Here is a 14,644-nt window from a genome sequence, read left to right on the forward strand (position 1 = left end):
GGAAAAACTCACAGAGAGGTCGAGATGGCAGGCCTGGCCCGGCGCGAGCAACCAGGGTAAAGCACACCGTTCAGGGCCGCTCCCGCCTGGGCCTGGCGACTCATCCTCGCCGCCGCCGGGACCTTCCGCATCTGCTCCTCCGAGCCCAGCTGACTAGAGGCTGGAGGCGGGAGGCGGGGCGACGCGCGCACGCGGGCGGGGCGGAGGGCCCGGAGTCGACGAGTCGACGTGCCGACGTTGGCGCTGCAGCGGGGCGGTGACGTGTAGGCCGGCGCCCGCTCCACTCTGTCCCTCCTCGCCGGGTCCGTGGGTCTGTCTGTCTGGCTGATGATCCTCGCACGCAGTTCCCTGTGACTGGGCGCGACCCCGGCAAGCGCGGCGTGGAGGGCTGACAGGGCGCGGCGGTACAGCTGCCCGCCCGCATCTTTGGCCCTGCCCTCAGCACCTCACCCGGCGTGGGAAGTTAAAGTAAAACCGAAAGGGAAGGAGGCGCGGTGGCAGGAGCTGACAGAGTGAAGGGAAACGCGTGAGCCGGGCCGAGAGGTGAGGAGGTGGAGGTGGGAGGACGAGAAGGGTCGCCGCGGCCAGGGGAGCTGACTGGAGGCGGGGACGGCGGGGCTGGCTACGCGACCCGCCGAGAGATTCTCTTCCTACCTCCGGGGCAAGTCCAGACCTGTCATCCTTTTCGGTGGTTTGAGGTCGAGTCCGGGGTCTCGCAACAATACCGCCCATTCCTAGAGTTTGTAGGTGGGATATGGGATAGAAAACTTAACCTAATCCACGTATTGTCTAAGTATTAAGCCACAACGTGACCAAATGAGGTGTTTTTTCCTGTCCCATGCATGGGTAATTTGTTTTCTTTCTTTTTTTCTGTTACAAAGCCTTGGTAACTAAGTTTTTTTTTCACGTAGATTTTGAGAAAGAAATCTTCCTCGTATTTTTCCTCCAACACACTGAAAAGTAAATAGGTAGCTGACCGTGGTGGATTGTGGGTGAATTTCGCAATCAAGGAGCCTAGAATGTCATTTTGAAATAAATAAATGTGTATGTGGGTGCTAGGGAGGTTTTGTGAGTAATGGGCAGTTATTTCAAATAGGTTTCTTATCATAAATTATCCGTGGAATGCAGTGTGCTAATGGTATTTGCTATTCTTTGGTTTAAAAGAAGCATAATTCTAGGGTTTGGTAAAAGTTAGATGTGTTGTCACTTGTGCATTCAAACTCATAGTTACGTTTTCTTTCTTTCCCTAAGTTAGGTTAGACTGATAGCCATTTTCTCCTCACCAGATTTTATGTTTCATAGATTGAAATCCTTTTTCTGATTCTCAGAGTTCTCAAAAGTTGAGAATTCAGCTTTTGGTTTTACCATGGATCGTGCTCCAGTTTTTGTCGTCTCTTTTGTTTAATGATGGTTATAATAGTTTTGCATGAGAAAAATGATCCTTAAAGATGCTGTTAAGCTTAGGCTAAATAATCTTACTTATATGAGTAAATTAATTTTTCATGGGTTCAGCTTTCTTGATCCCTCCTTAACAGTTTTTTGTCATTCATTCATTCATTCAAGTCTTCCTATGTGTCAAACGCTGGGCCAGACCTAGGAGAGCAAGAGAGAGACAGTCTCTGTGCTCATGAACTTTCTATAATCCAGCAGCCTCCTTAAAGAGAGAATCTTGACTAGGGTTCTTTCTCATACCATGGATGTGTAGTTGACCAAACCAAAGCTTTTAAAAGAAAAAGTTATTGTCAATGTATATATATAACTGGCATTGAAAGAGGAGCAGATGATCTTGCTTTAACAGCATGATTTGATATTGCCTTTGATCAAAAAGATAGTATATGTACCAGTGGTTTGCCAGTTCAGAAGAGTAAGTTTTTCTTTTGCACAGCTGGTTTAAATATAAAGTTAACAGTTCTACCTCAGTTTCCACCTCAAAATAAATAAATAAAAAGCTTTTTCTTTTGAGATAGAAATCAGTTGCTTTCCAGTCTTCACATTGGTCTGATTGATCTCCTGTGTATCTCTGGAACGCCTGGGCTCAAGCAATCTCCCTGTATCGGCCTCCCAAAGTGCTGGGATTACAGGCCCCATTTTGCCTTTTTGTGTGCTAATAAATAGACTAAGAATTTTGTCTTTGCTAACTGGCTGCCCCTAGTAGCTTCAGGATGGGAGCTGGTTACCAGAAAGATCAAGGAATTATTAGAAGGTTGGGACTTTCATCCCTACCCCCTAACTGCTTAGGGAGGTGAGAGAGGGGCTGAAGATTAAGTTGATCACCAGTGGCCAAAGGGTTTAATCAATTATGCCTATGTAGTGAAGCCTCCATAAAAACTCAAAATGACAGGGTTCAGAGAGCTTCTGAAAGCTGAACATGTGGAGAGTCCTTGAGGTGGTATGCCTAGGAAGTACTTGGAAGTTCTGCATGGAAATTCCCTTCCCTTATAAATTACCCTATCCTATGTATCTCTTCATCTGTATCCTTTGTAATATCCTTTATAATAAGTTGGTAAACGTGTTTCCCTGAGTTCTGTGAACCACTCTAGCAAATTAACCGAACCCAAGGAGAGGGTCATGTAATCCCCAATTTATAGCTGGCCAGTCAGAAGTACAGATAAAAAAGTCTGGAACTTGTAATTGGCATCAGAAGTGGTGGGCAGTCTTGTGGGACTGGGCCTTCATTCTGTGGGATATGACAGTATCTCTAGATAGTGTCAGAAATGAATTAGAGAACACCTATCTAATGTCTGCTGCAGAAATGATTGCTTGCTTGGTGCGTAGGGAGAAACTCATACACATTTTGCCACAGACATCTTCTGTGTTGATAATTGTGGTGTGAGAGCAGAGGAAAAACAATTTGAGTTTTTTCCACTCTCACAAGACGGCAGGTGTAAATTCCTTGAGGCTGCCTTCCAGAGGCTTATGGATTAGGGTGGAATGAGAATTTGTCTTTCAGACATAATCTGTGCTAGGCCCTTTTCCACTGGACCTTTTCTTTTGTGTGAAGAGTTGTAATATATACTGCCTAATATGTGCTGGGTCTGTTCCATGTTTTCTTGAGAGTGATGGGTGTGCTTGTTTCATCTTTGTGGGATGTTCTGGAATTTTTGACTATGCTTGCCTTATCTGGTGCTAAAATATTTTTTTGTTTTCCCAGGGACATTTAAAGGAAAAGCCTTCCTTATCCTGTGCTAAAAGTAAAATTAACACAACTTTGGGGGGAATATTCTGAATATAAAGGCTAATCTGCTTTATAGTTATAAGCCTGTCCAGGATTTTTTTCCCCCACCTTTGGGTGGGAAACCTAGTTAGAGGATAAGTTAGAGAATAAGAGCCCCATTTTGTTTTAAATTTTGTTTTTAACTATTTTATATTTTGTATTGTGTGAAAAGTGTTTATGTATTTTATTATTTTTGTCATGCTTTCTCTATTCTACGTGCTTCAGATGTGTTTCCTAACTTGATTGGGAACTATTCAAGAGCAATTGCTTCTTGCTTAAGAATGAGTTAGCATCTAAAGTGAACTTGTTAGGTGGAAACTGTGAATAGCGAAGATTACCTTTGAGAATCCCTTAAGAGGACATCAGGTTGGCATAACATGCTGTCTCTCAGCACGTCCTACACAGCTGTGTTTTTCATCCTGACTTGGAATGTATCACAGTTTCTTTAGATGAACTCCCAGTGAAAAAGTTGGTCTGTGTTTGGTCACCACCTTGTATGTTTTTTAAAAAAAGAGAAAAAGTATTAAAAACTAGAGTCATGCAATGCAGCAAGATGCTCACATTTTGAGATGCATGTGGTGATTAAAACAGACTGAAAGAGCAAGATTCTTGTTGCCCATCCGCCGTTCACTCTAGAGCAGGTATTCAATACCTGAAATGTAAGCAGAATCTCTAGTAATTATTGTTTTTGTCTGACTCTACCTTCCTTTTTTTGGCCTACAGTGTTTGGTAGATTAAAGAAAGTAAAATGTGCTTAGACTCTGCTGTATGAACCAACTGATGGTAATAAGGTTTAATACAAGTAAGAGATAAAAGGTTAAAATTATCTTTAGGATTTACCATGAAAAATCAACCCCTTTTGAAATGGCATAATGGAGGATTGTATATATGTGTCGATGGTGGCTATTTTCTGAATTCTGATCTTGCTAATATTAACAATATCACAACTTAATTTTTTAAAAATATAAATATTCTTATTCACTGTTTATTTAATCTTTATTCACTGTTCATTTTTTCAAGGTGTCGGTTTGTGGGTACAAGATTGTATTTTAAGTATTGAAATCTTAAATTCTAATTTTACTCCATTTACAACCTGCTCCTTCATGTCAGTGGTTTTATCCCTTAATCTGCACTGTATCACTTTGACTATTTTTGTCCCTTTAATAATTCCCTAGTATCCATAATTGTCAGTAACTAATTGTTGACTGAACTTATTAGGAAATATAGTTTGACTGTTTTGGAGATTTTCTCATTTGTTTATAATGAAAAAATACAGTAACTGTATTTTCCTAAAGTTGCTATCAAGCAATTAGACCATTTAGAGTTAAGAAACACAGGTTTGGTTTAAGAAGAATAAATGTTACAATTTTTATATGTAGTACTTCAGAATAGTGTGTATTGGGATTCTAGCTCACTAATTATTGGTTAATATCATCTCCCAAAAGGAAATATGCTACCATTAGATTAGTTTTCTCCTTATTTGGAATGTAAAAAAGGGCAGTTACATTTTCAAGACTTTCTTTTTATCTGTACTTTCGTTTAATTAACAATTTAAAGATTTGTTCAGATAGCCACAGCCAGTACTTCTAACAAAAATAGGCTTTTAGGGTTTCAATCCTTTAGAAATTATATTTGTTATGGGGCATTAAGTATTTATTATTAACAGAATTTTTCATTTATGTATTTATCATTTAGTGGACCATATTAAATGTGGAGTAAAAATTAGTAAGGTAAAAATTGATATGCAGGCCAGTTTTTCTTAATACTTATTCACTGTGATCTTACCAGAAATTTTAACTATGAATGTTATGATTTGTCTTTAAGACCTCCTAGTTGAACATCTTTTCCTTTCATCTAGGCCTAAAGTTAAGCACTTAACAACCCTCATCATTTAGGCTTCATTGTCCCACAACCCCTGTGTTATAAAACCTTAACCCTGGTTCACACCAACCTTTGTTCCTATGCCAGATTATTGCCACCTTTTGTTTGCAGTATGAGCTGAACATTCATTGCTACCTGAAAAATATTTCTTCTGTTATTGTGGGTGGTAAGTTCAGACTTTTGCCTCTGTAATAGAAAAAATCCCATCTCATCACCTGTTTGAACAGTCTCAGCATATCTCAAATAAAATAGGAGTCATTTTGGTGGAACTCCCTTTTACCCTGTTTTTCTCTCCTCCTTCACCCTCTGCTTAACCATGTTATAACTATATTCACTTCCACTCATCTTTCCTTCCATACTTATCTATCCAAGTCTCTCTAGACCTGTGCTTCTGTTGTCATTCTCGCCTGTATTCTCAGAGACCCTAACTCCATCAGTCATGGTCTTTCTCCTGATTGCTCAACTTTTCCTTCTGTCTTTGTTCTCCCCTGATTATGACAGAATCATGATCAACTCTATCCTGTAATTCAGAAACTCTTAAACCACACTATTTCAGTATTTCTTACTTTTTCTCCTTTTCTTTCTTAATTTCTTGAAAGAATAGCATATACCAATTTGTAGATTTTTTTTTTCTTTTTTTTTCCCCCCCATTTTCTCCCTTTGCATTTATCCTTTAATTCACTGAGATTTACCTTCTACCATTTTTGGAAACTAGGTGTGCTAGTCATCTGGGACCTCAGAGTTGCTGAGTACAGTGGACTGTATCATGTCATTTGAAACTTTCTTTTCTCTTGTCATATCACTCTTTCCATATGACTACCAATTTGTGGATCACTTTCTTAGAACTCTGTTCTTAATTCTCTACTGTCTACTTCCAAGAGGCCTTTAGGAGTAGAGTGCATTAATGGGCATTCATGCAGCTTTTGAAATGGAGTATAAAATGTTGTTTATATGTATGTATGTCTGTTTTCTTAGGAAGAGGGTCCATGGGCTTATGTATATTTGACTTAAACGAATATTATGTTCATCCATGGTTTTAACTGTGATGAAGTGATAACATGAAATTCTGGATTTCCAGCCCAGACCTCTGATACGAAATCCAAAACCATATATCCCACTTGATAGCCCATAATTAAAGTTTTCCAAAACAGAATTATCATTCCTCTTCCTGATGCCCTCTATACATAATAGATTCCTCCACTCTTCAACATTTCCTAAGCCAGAAATTTGAGTGTCCTGCTGCTTTCTCCTTCTTTAAATCCTATTCCACATTGATTCTGTCTTCCAAGTATATTGATCTCCTGAATCCATCCTTTTATGCATTTCCCTGGCTTAATTCTATCCTCTTTATCTTTCACTTGGTTTATTGAAAACCTTTCCAACTGGTTTGTCTATGTCCTGTTTGACCCCACCTTGACAGTTCACCACATGTAAATCTGAGTAATTTTTCTATAACATGTTAATATTTTTTCAGTGATTCTGATTATCAGAATGAAAAGTGCTTAATTTGAGACATGTTGTTTGGTCTCTGCTTACATCTTTAGGTCTTATTTCATCAGTTTCCAAATGCACATTCTGTAGGAGTTTTAAAAGTAATTGAGTCTGTTATTTTGGCTTTCCCCCTCATAGTTTACCCCTTGTAATAACCTTGTCTAGGTCCTTTAAGTCTCAGCTCAAGCTCAGCTTCCTTCCTTTATATCTAGTGCCCTCCTACCCCTTTAGATGCTCCTTCCCTGTCTTCCTACAGTTATAGCTGCATAATTATTGCAACTATTTTTCTTTCTTCCTAACCATACTGTAAACTCATCATTGAGGGCAAGTGCAATCATATCAAAATGTTTTTCTTTTTTTAATCTCTAGAGCCTCATAAAATATCTAATATATGGTGGGTGATCTATACATATTTGCTGAGTAAATGAATAACATAAGATTTAAAATTTGTTTTCTGAATTTGACCTTTATACATTTCAAATACAACTTAAAGGGAATCTTTTTCCTGGTACAAAATACAATGTGTTTTGAGGAACAGTAAACTTTATTAACATCCGGTGCCTAGCCCAGATCCTAGTAGATAGGAGAAACTCAAATATTTGTGTATGAATGGTTTATAGGTAACAATGAGCTAATGAACTGTTACATTTTTAGTGTTGGTCATTCAACCTCGGGAAGAAAACACATCAAATAAAAATAGCAAATCTGGTAATGTGCTTTGCTTCATTCCCTTGACAAGCATAATTCATGCTGATTATTTTGATAAGATCTCCGGGAGCTTTATTTGATGTGTTTCCAGGATTTGTTTCAAGATTTAGAGCTCTTTTTAGCAGTTTTTGTAGTGCTGGCTTGGTAGTGGCAAGTTCTCAGCATTTGTTTGCTTGAAAAAGACTGTACCTTCCCTTCGTTTACGAAGCTTAGTTTTGCTGGATACAAAATTCTTGGCTGATAATTGTTTTGTTTAAGGAGGCTGAAGATAGGGCTCCAGTCCCTTCTAGCTTGTAGGGTTTCCGCTGAGAAATCTGCCGTTAATGTGATAGGTTTTCCTTTATAGGTTACCTGGTGCTTTTGCCTCACAGCTCATAAGATTCTTTCCTTCATCTTAACTTTAGATAACCTGATGACAGTATGCCTAGGTGATGATCTTTTTGTGATGCATTTCCCAGGTGTTCTTTGAGCTTCTTGTATTTGGATGTCTAGGTCTCTAGCAAGGCTGGGGAAATTTTCTTCGATTAATCCCCCAAATATGTTTTCCAGACTTTTAGATTTCTCTTCTTCCTCAGGAACGCTGATTATTCTTAGGTTTGGTAATTTAATGTAATCCCATACCTCTTGGGGGATTTGTTCATATTTTCTTATTCTTTTTTATTTGCCTTTGTTGGATTGGGTTAATTACAAAACCTTGTCTTTGAGCTCTGAAGATCTGCATGTTCAGTTCTGTTGCTGAGACTTTCCAGAGCGTTTTGCATTTCTATAAATGTATCCATTGTTTCCTGAAGCTTTGTTTCTTATTTATGCTGTCTATATCACTGAAGATTTCTCCCTTCATTTCTTGTTTCTTTTTTTTTTTTTTTTCTATAAATTGGGCTTTGCCTTTCTCTGATGCCTCCTTGATTAGCTTAATAACTCACCTTCTGAATTCTTTTTCAGGTAAATCAGGGATTTCTTCTTGGTTTGGATCCATTGTTGGTGAGCTAGTGTGATTTTTTTGGGGGGGGACTGTTAAAGAACCATGTTTTGTCATATTACCAGTGTTCATTTTCTGGTTCTTCTCATTTGGGTAGGGTCTATCAGAGGGAAGGTATAGGACTCAAGGCTGTTGTTCAGATTATTTTGTCCCACAGGGTGTTCCCTTGATGTAGTATTATCCCCCTTTTCCTAGGGATGTGGCTTCCTGAGAGCCAAGCTGTAATGATTGTTATCTCTCTTTTGGATTTAGCCACTCGGCAGGTCTACCAGGCTTTGGGCTGGTACTGGGGGTTGTCTGCACAGAGTCCTGTGATGTAAACCATCTGTGGGTCTCAGTCATGGATGCCAGCACAGTATTTGGAGTGTATCCTGGGTCCTGCAGGAGCAATCTGCTTTCTTCAGAAGGTCTGTGGGTTCTCTTGGCTTTCCTGATTTATTCCTGCTGTCGCTCTGGAGCAAGAGTTTACGATGCAAGACTCCACACACTGCTCTGTCAAGAGTGGGAGCTGCAGTCTAGTCCTGCCTCCTGTCTGCCATGATCCCCCCTTGGTTTTTCTACTCAGATCTCAGGGAGCTTTAAAGTTTTCAGTTACTGTAGTTTGTAACAATGTGACCTCATTACCGAATCCTAATATTAGATCTCTTCTTAGAGGTTGAGTGTATTATCTTGTTAGGATTTGCTAGGTTTGTGAGTTAGAATAAAAATGGAGTCCCGCTTTCTACTTTTTTTAAAAAAGAAAGGCACAGAGGATTCAGGACATTACTGTGATGTATATAAAAATGGTGAAAGTAGTGGTCCCAAGTACCCCATTAATTTGTAATACCATGCCTGAGGCACAGTATTAATACATCATGTTTCTTGTTCTGATGCTACATTTTGAAAGCACTAACTTGTGTGGTAAAAGGTAGGTTCTGAGGCAGAGTATGTTTAGTTTACTATCAGGGCCTTTCTTTAAAGACTTGACTAAATTTAGTCATCTTGAATACATTTTTGCAGTGTCTCAGTGTGGGTAGAAAATTAAAACCCCAATGCTTTGGTATCCATTGTATACCTTACTTCCTCTCTATGGATGACATGTACAACGTACATACATACTCTGTATAATTCTTGGGAGAACTGAGAAAAAGTCAAGTTACTTTCATTAAGAGACTTGTATTCTCTTACAGACCCCAGTTGAGAAAGGCTGGTAGGAACCAGGCTATGCACTGAATTCAGGCCATGGATTTCTGTCACCCAGGCTGAGTGCGGTGGCACGATCATGGCTCACTGCAGCCTTGACCTTCCAGGCTCAAGCAATTCTCCCACCTCAGCCTCCTGAGTAGCTGGGACTACAGGCGCATGCCACTTGCCTGGCTTTTAAAAATTTTTTTGTAGATTTGGAGGTCTCACTATGTTAACCAGGCTGGTCTCAAACTCCTGGCCTCAAGCGATCCACCCAGCTTGATTTCCTGGCTGGATTTCTTAATAGATGAATTTCTCCCTTGGCCATTATTGGCTTGAGACAAAATTAAATGGTGATTTAAGAATAAAAGACATTGGCTGGGCATGGTGGCTCACACCTGTAATCCTAGCACTTTAGGAGGTCGAGGCGGGTGGATCACGAGGTCAGGAGTTTGAAGCCAGCCTGACCAACATGGAAGCCCCATCTCTGCTAAAAATACCAAAATTAGCCAGGCATGGTGGCGCACGCCTGTAATCCCAGCTACTCGGGAGGCTGAGGCAGGAGAATTGCTTGAATCTGGGAGGTAGAGGTTGCAGTGAGCCGAGATCATGCCACTTTACTCCAGCCTTGGCGACAAAGCGAGACTCCGTCTCAAAAGAAAAAAAAAAAAAGAAGAAAAGACATCATCTCTAAGACAGTGGTTCTCAACTACGATCCTTGACCTGCTGCATCATCTGCAAACTTGCTGGAAATGTAAATTCTCAAACCTCATCTCAGTGCCATCTGATCTGCTGAATTGGAATATTGGGGTGAAGGGAGTAAGGTGGTAGGGCTCAGCCAGTTTGTTTTTCAAGAAGCCCTCCAGGTAGTTTCACTATATAATAAAATTTGAGAATCTCTGCTCTGTACTGTCCACTGACTCTTGCTTTCATTTTTTTCTTCCACATGCTCCAGGAAGTATGTTATCTAGTGTGAGAAAAATCCAGATGTGATTCCCTGAATCATCTTATTTCCATGCTTTCCTGAATTCACTCCCAGCAGGTAGTTGAAATCTGAAGTCAGCTAACTTGGAAGTTTATTTGTAAGTTGGATCATTTGACTTCTCTGTTTAAAATTTTCCAGTGTGATGTAGAGAGTCCAACTGTTTTTTTCCCCAGCTGTCCTCATACCAGTTCTTTACTGATCTGTAGTGCAATCATGTTTGTTTTTAATACCTCATTTTTTTGTTTTTGATTTGTAATCTTAACTATTTTGCTCAAAGAATGTGACCTCTTATCAGGGATCAGTAAACAGATTTGGTCACCCTGAGCCCCAGAATGGGTTTTACACTTCTAAAGTGTCATTTTTTAAAAAAGGAAAGAATATATGGCAGAGACTGCATGTGGCTTGCTAAACCTAATTTTTTTTTTGTTTTTTTTGAGATGGATTCTCACTCTATCACCCTGGCTGGAGTGCACTGGCGCCATCTCGGCTTTCTGCTACCTCTGCCTCCCAGGTTCAAGCAATTCTCATGTGTCAGCCTCCTGAGTAGCTGGGATTACAGGCGCCTGCCACCACACCTGACTAATTTTTGTATTTTTATAGAGATGGGGTTTTGCCATGTTGGCCAGGTTGGTCTTAAACTCCTGACCTCAGCTGATCTGCCCGCCTCGGCCTCCCAAAGTGGGGGGATTAGGCATGAGCCACCACACCTGGCCTAAACCTAAATTTTTTACTACTCTCTTTTTGCATAAAAGTTTACTAACTTCTGACTTATATGACACTTATTCTTTGTAATTTGTTGAGACTTGCTTTATGGCTGAGTATACCTAGACAATTTTTGAAACTGTTCAAGTGTACTTCAGAAGAATATGCATTTTTAAAAATCAAGTTCAGGTTTCTGTATTTGTTCATTTAATCAGACTTAGTAATTGTACTCTTCAGGTTCTCTATATCTTTATTGATTTTTTATTTTGGAGGGAAGGTTGGCTTGACTTGTCAATAATTGAGGTCTTTAAACTTTTACTTTGATGTTAGACTTGTCACTTTCTCCTTGAGGTCTATTTGTTTTATTTTGAGACTATCCTAGCAGTGCATACAAATTCAAAACTTTTAAGTCTTCTTAGTGAGCTTTATCTTATTATGTAGAGAGTTTTTTTTTTTAATTCCTCCCGAACACCTGTTGTTTTGAAGCCAATTTTGTCTGATCTGATATTTTTGATATAGCCACCAGCTACGTTTGGTTATTTGCAGGAAGATCTTATCCTATCCCTTAACTTTCAGCCTTTCCTTTCCTATGTTTTCGGTGTAGCCCTAGTGTTTTACTTCTTTGTTGTTTTGCAGTTCATACTGTCAGTCTTTTGAGAGGTAAGTTTAATTTGTATTTATTATGATTATTGACATATTTCCATTTGTTTTTATTTATCCTGCATTATTTGTACTTAGTCTGTTTGTGACATCATGCATGGGTTATTTCTTCAAGTCTCTTCCAGGTTATCACTTTTATTTTTAGCTATTGTTTAACCCATATGTTGATTGTTTTAAAATTTAACAAGTATATATTTTTATTTCTAAAAGTTACATTTTCAAATCATCCTACTTGTATTTTATTATTCATTATTTAAAAAATTCTATTATAGTTATTATAGATAAGTATTTTGTATCTGATTATTCTAATATATAGGTCGGAGATTTTTCCAAGTATTACCCTTTTTGATAACTTCAGGAATACAGTAATCAAGAGGAACAGCAGGACCAGAGAATAGTCTGAGACATTCTGTCTGTCTTCCCTTTCCCAGTTCTTTCCTTCCCACATTGGACATTTTGGCGTAGATAATTCTTAGTTGTTGGGGAACTGTCCTCTGTATCGTATGTTTAGTAGCATCATTGGCCTCTATCCACTAGAAACCAGTAGTCCCCTTCCACCTGCCTGATAGTTGTGACAACCAAAATATCTAAAATATTGCCAGATGTCCCATGTGGGGCAAAATCGTTCCTAGCTGGGATGTTTTAAAGACTTACATAGCTTATGTGACATTCTTCAGGGAGCCATGCCTTATAAATCTGTAGATAGTAGTTGTGTTATAATAAGCAATCTTAAACTAATACAGTCCTCCAAGAGTCTTTCATAGATCACCACTCTCCTAATAGTAAATATTATTAATCTTTTTGCCTAGAAATTGTTTAGTCATCAGCCTGTTAAGGAGGAGATTAGACCAGGCCATCTGAATTCTCTCTTTCCCTGTATTTTCTTCCCCCTCATCAGCTGTTTTCTTTTCTGGCCTGTTGTTGAGTCTATTACCATTTTTGCCTTTTCTTCATTTGTCTTCCATTTATTCATTAACAGATAATTATTGAGTACCAAAAATATTCTGGTTCTGTTGTCTATATGCTGGGGAGATTAGTAAAATTAAGAGGTCTTTCTGTCATGAAGCTTACTTTTTGTGGGGTGAAACAACACATGCATTAGTAAATAAACAAGAAAGTGTCAAATATTACTTAATGCTATAAAGAGAATTAAAATTTTGGGCTTTGGTAGACAGTGACTGGGTCACCTGTTTTAGATGGGGTGGTCAGGAAAGGCTCCATCTTAGGAGGCATCTTTTAAGGTAAGAGTTCAGTGTGAAGCCAGCTATAGCAACATCATGGGAAACCATTCCAAGCTGAGGAAACCACTGGAAGGTGGTGTAATTTGAAATCTGTGAGCATAAAACAAAATTAGGGAAAAAGATGAACAAGTGGTTTCATCTCTTTCAATATTATTGGCAGTAGTAATATAGTATTTGAGGCCTGTACTTGGGAATCTACAGAACCCAGTTTTGAGGAAATGTTTGTTTCTTTTTCCTTTCTCCAACCATAGCTAATGCTTTATAAAAACAAACAAAAAAACTTCATGGATAGAAAATATGTCAGGAGAATTTTTCAACGTTGATTACCATTGCTTTTTAACTTTTTTTTTCTTTTTTTTTTCTGGTACAGGCTAATTTGTTGAGTTTGATTACCTCTGCCACCTCTTCTGAACAGATAAATATCATCTTGTTTCATTTCAGTTTCAGGTTTCTTCTTGTATGGATCACTGATTGAATAATAGATGGCTTTACCTCGTCTCACAGGAGCCTTGCGTTCCTTTTCAAATGTCACCAAGCAGGATAATTATAATGAAGAAGTGGCTGACTTAAAGGTAGATGTGTTAAAGGTAGAAATGTTGAACATTATTATAAATAGACTATGGACAACTATTTGACATTCTTTTTCTCTATTCTATGTGTTTAACATGGAAGTTTTATCTTGTTTGGTGTGAGACAAAGATGGAGAATGTGTATGCTGCTGTTTCCTATGGGAATACTTACATTTAGCACCTAAAACCATATTGTCAAGGGGAATAATCAGAACTATGATAATTGAATCCTTTGTTAATTTTTCTTTTGTTCAGTTCCCTACCACAATTACGTTTGTAACTTAATCCTGTAATTTACCTCTGGATTATCTGAGTAAGTTTTTAGGTCTCTGGTAAAATTCTTACCAAATAAACAAAAGCAGTGTCTGTACCTTATGAGAAATATGAATATTAATCTCTTGAACTCAGAGGTTGATCTCATTAAAATGACTTGTCATTATAATTGGTAAGAAAGGTGTTTAAGACTTAAGAAACATTGTTAATTTAAAAGCTACTTTATGAGTAAAATTCAGAAATACATTTTAGTAAGAAACAAAAATTAAATGTACAAGGACTGCTTTGACATTTATAGTAAAGACTGACCCCTGCTTTAGTAATTATGGTATGGAAAATTTCCTTATATGAGTTAATTTTATAATAAATAATGCTAATGTTACCCTTCCTGCAAATATAGGTAGATCTCACTAGGTCAGAAATGGGCAATTATTACTTTGGAAGATCATTTTTGTTTTATCAAAGGAACTTCTTCAGTCTCTTTCCTGTATAGGTTCAATGACTACATTTTCTGAATTGCAAATTAGGGCATGAGGTTTGGCAAGTAATTTCTTCTGATGGATAAACATATAAGTCTTATAAAGGTATAAAATAAATTACATACGTAGTTACAAGTTTAATATTATGGAAAAATTAAAAGTATATGTTATCGAGACTTCCAGAAAATTCTAGACATGTACTTATAAGATACTTAAATAGGAAAGATTCTTAGAAATGTCTCTGAATGTGGTATATTAGTTTGCACAGAATAACAAAATTAGGTGATAACAAAATTAG

The 14,644-nt window shown here is 38.2% G+C and overlaps 1 protein-coding gene across 7 annotated transcripts in view; it reads left to right on the plus strand.

The window, feature by feature from the left end:
- Positions 1 to 281: 281 nt before the first annotated feature.
- LOC105499065 (activating signal cointegrator 1 complex subunit 3) overlaps positions 282 to 14,644 on the plus strand; it is a 371,359-nt gene continuing 356,996 nt past the window's right edge. For 2 of the 7 annotated variants that reach the window (XM_011771486.3, XM_011771491.3), the window contains exons 1-2: positions 282 to 543; positions 13,467 to 13,597. In XM_011771486.3, coding sequence (XP_011769788.1) covers positions 13,508 to 13,597 — 90 coding nt within the window. In that variant the 5' untranslated portion in view covers positions 282 to 543; positions 13,467 to 13,507. Of the gene's footprint in view, positions 544 to 8,661; positions 8,681 to 10,392; positions 10,520 to 11,760; positions 11,785 to 13,466; positions 13,613 to 14,644 lie in introns of those variants that run through there. The other 5 variants (XM_011771484.3, XM_011771483.3, XM_011771485.3 and 2 more) reach the window with 5 other exon arrangements.

Source organism: Macaca nemestrina, chromosome 5, assembly GCF_043159975.1.
Source record: "Macaca nemestrina isolate mMacNem1 chromosome 5, mMacNem.hap1, whole genome shotgun sequence".
Lineage (NCBI taxonomy): Eukaryota > Metazoa > Chordata > Mammalia > Primates > Cercopithecidae > Macaca > Macaca nemestrina.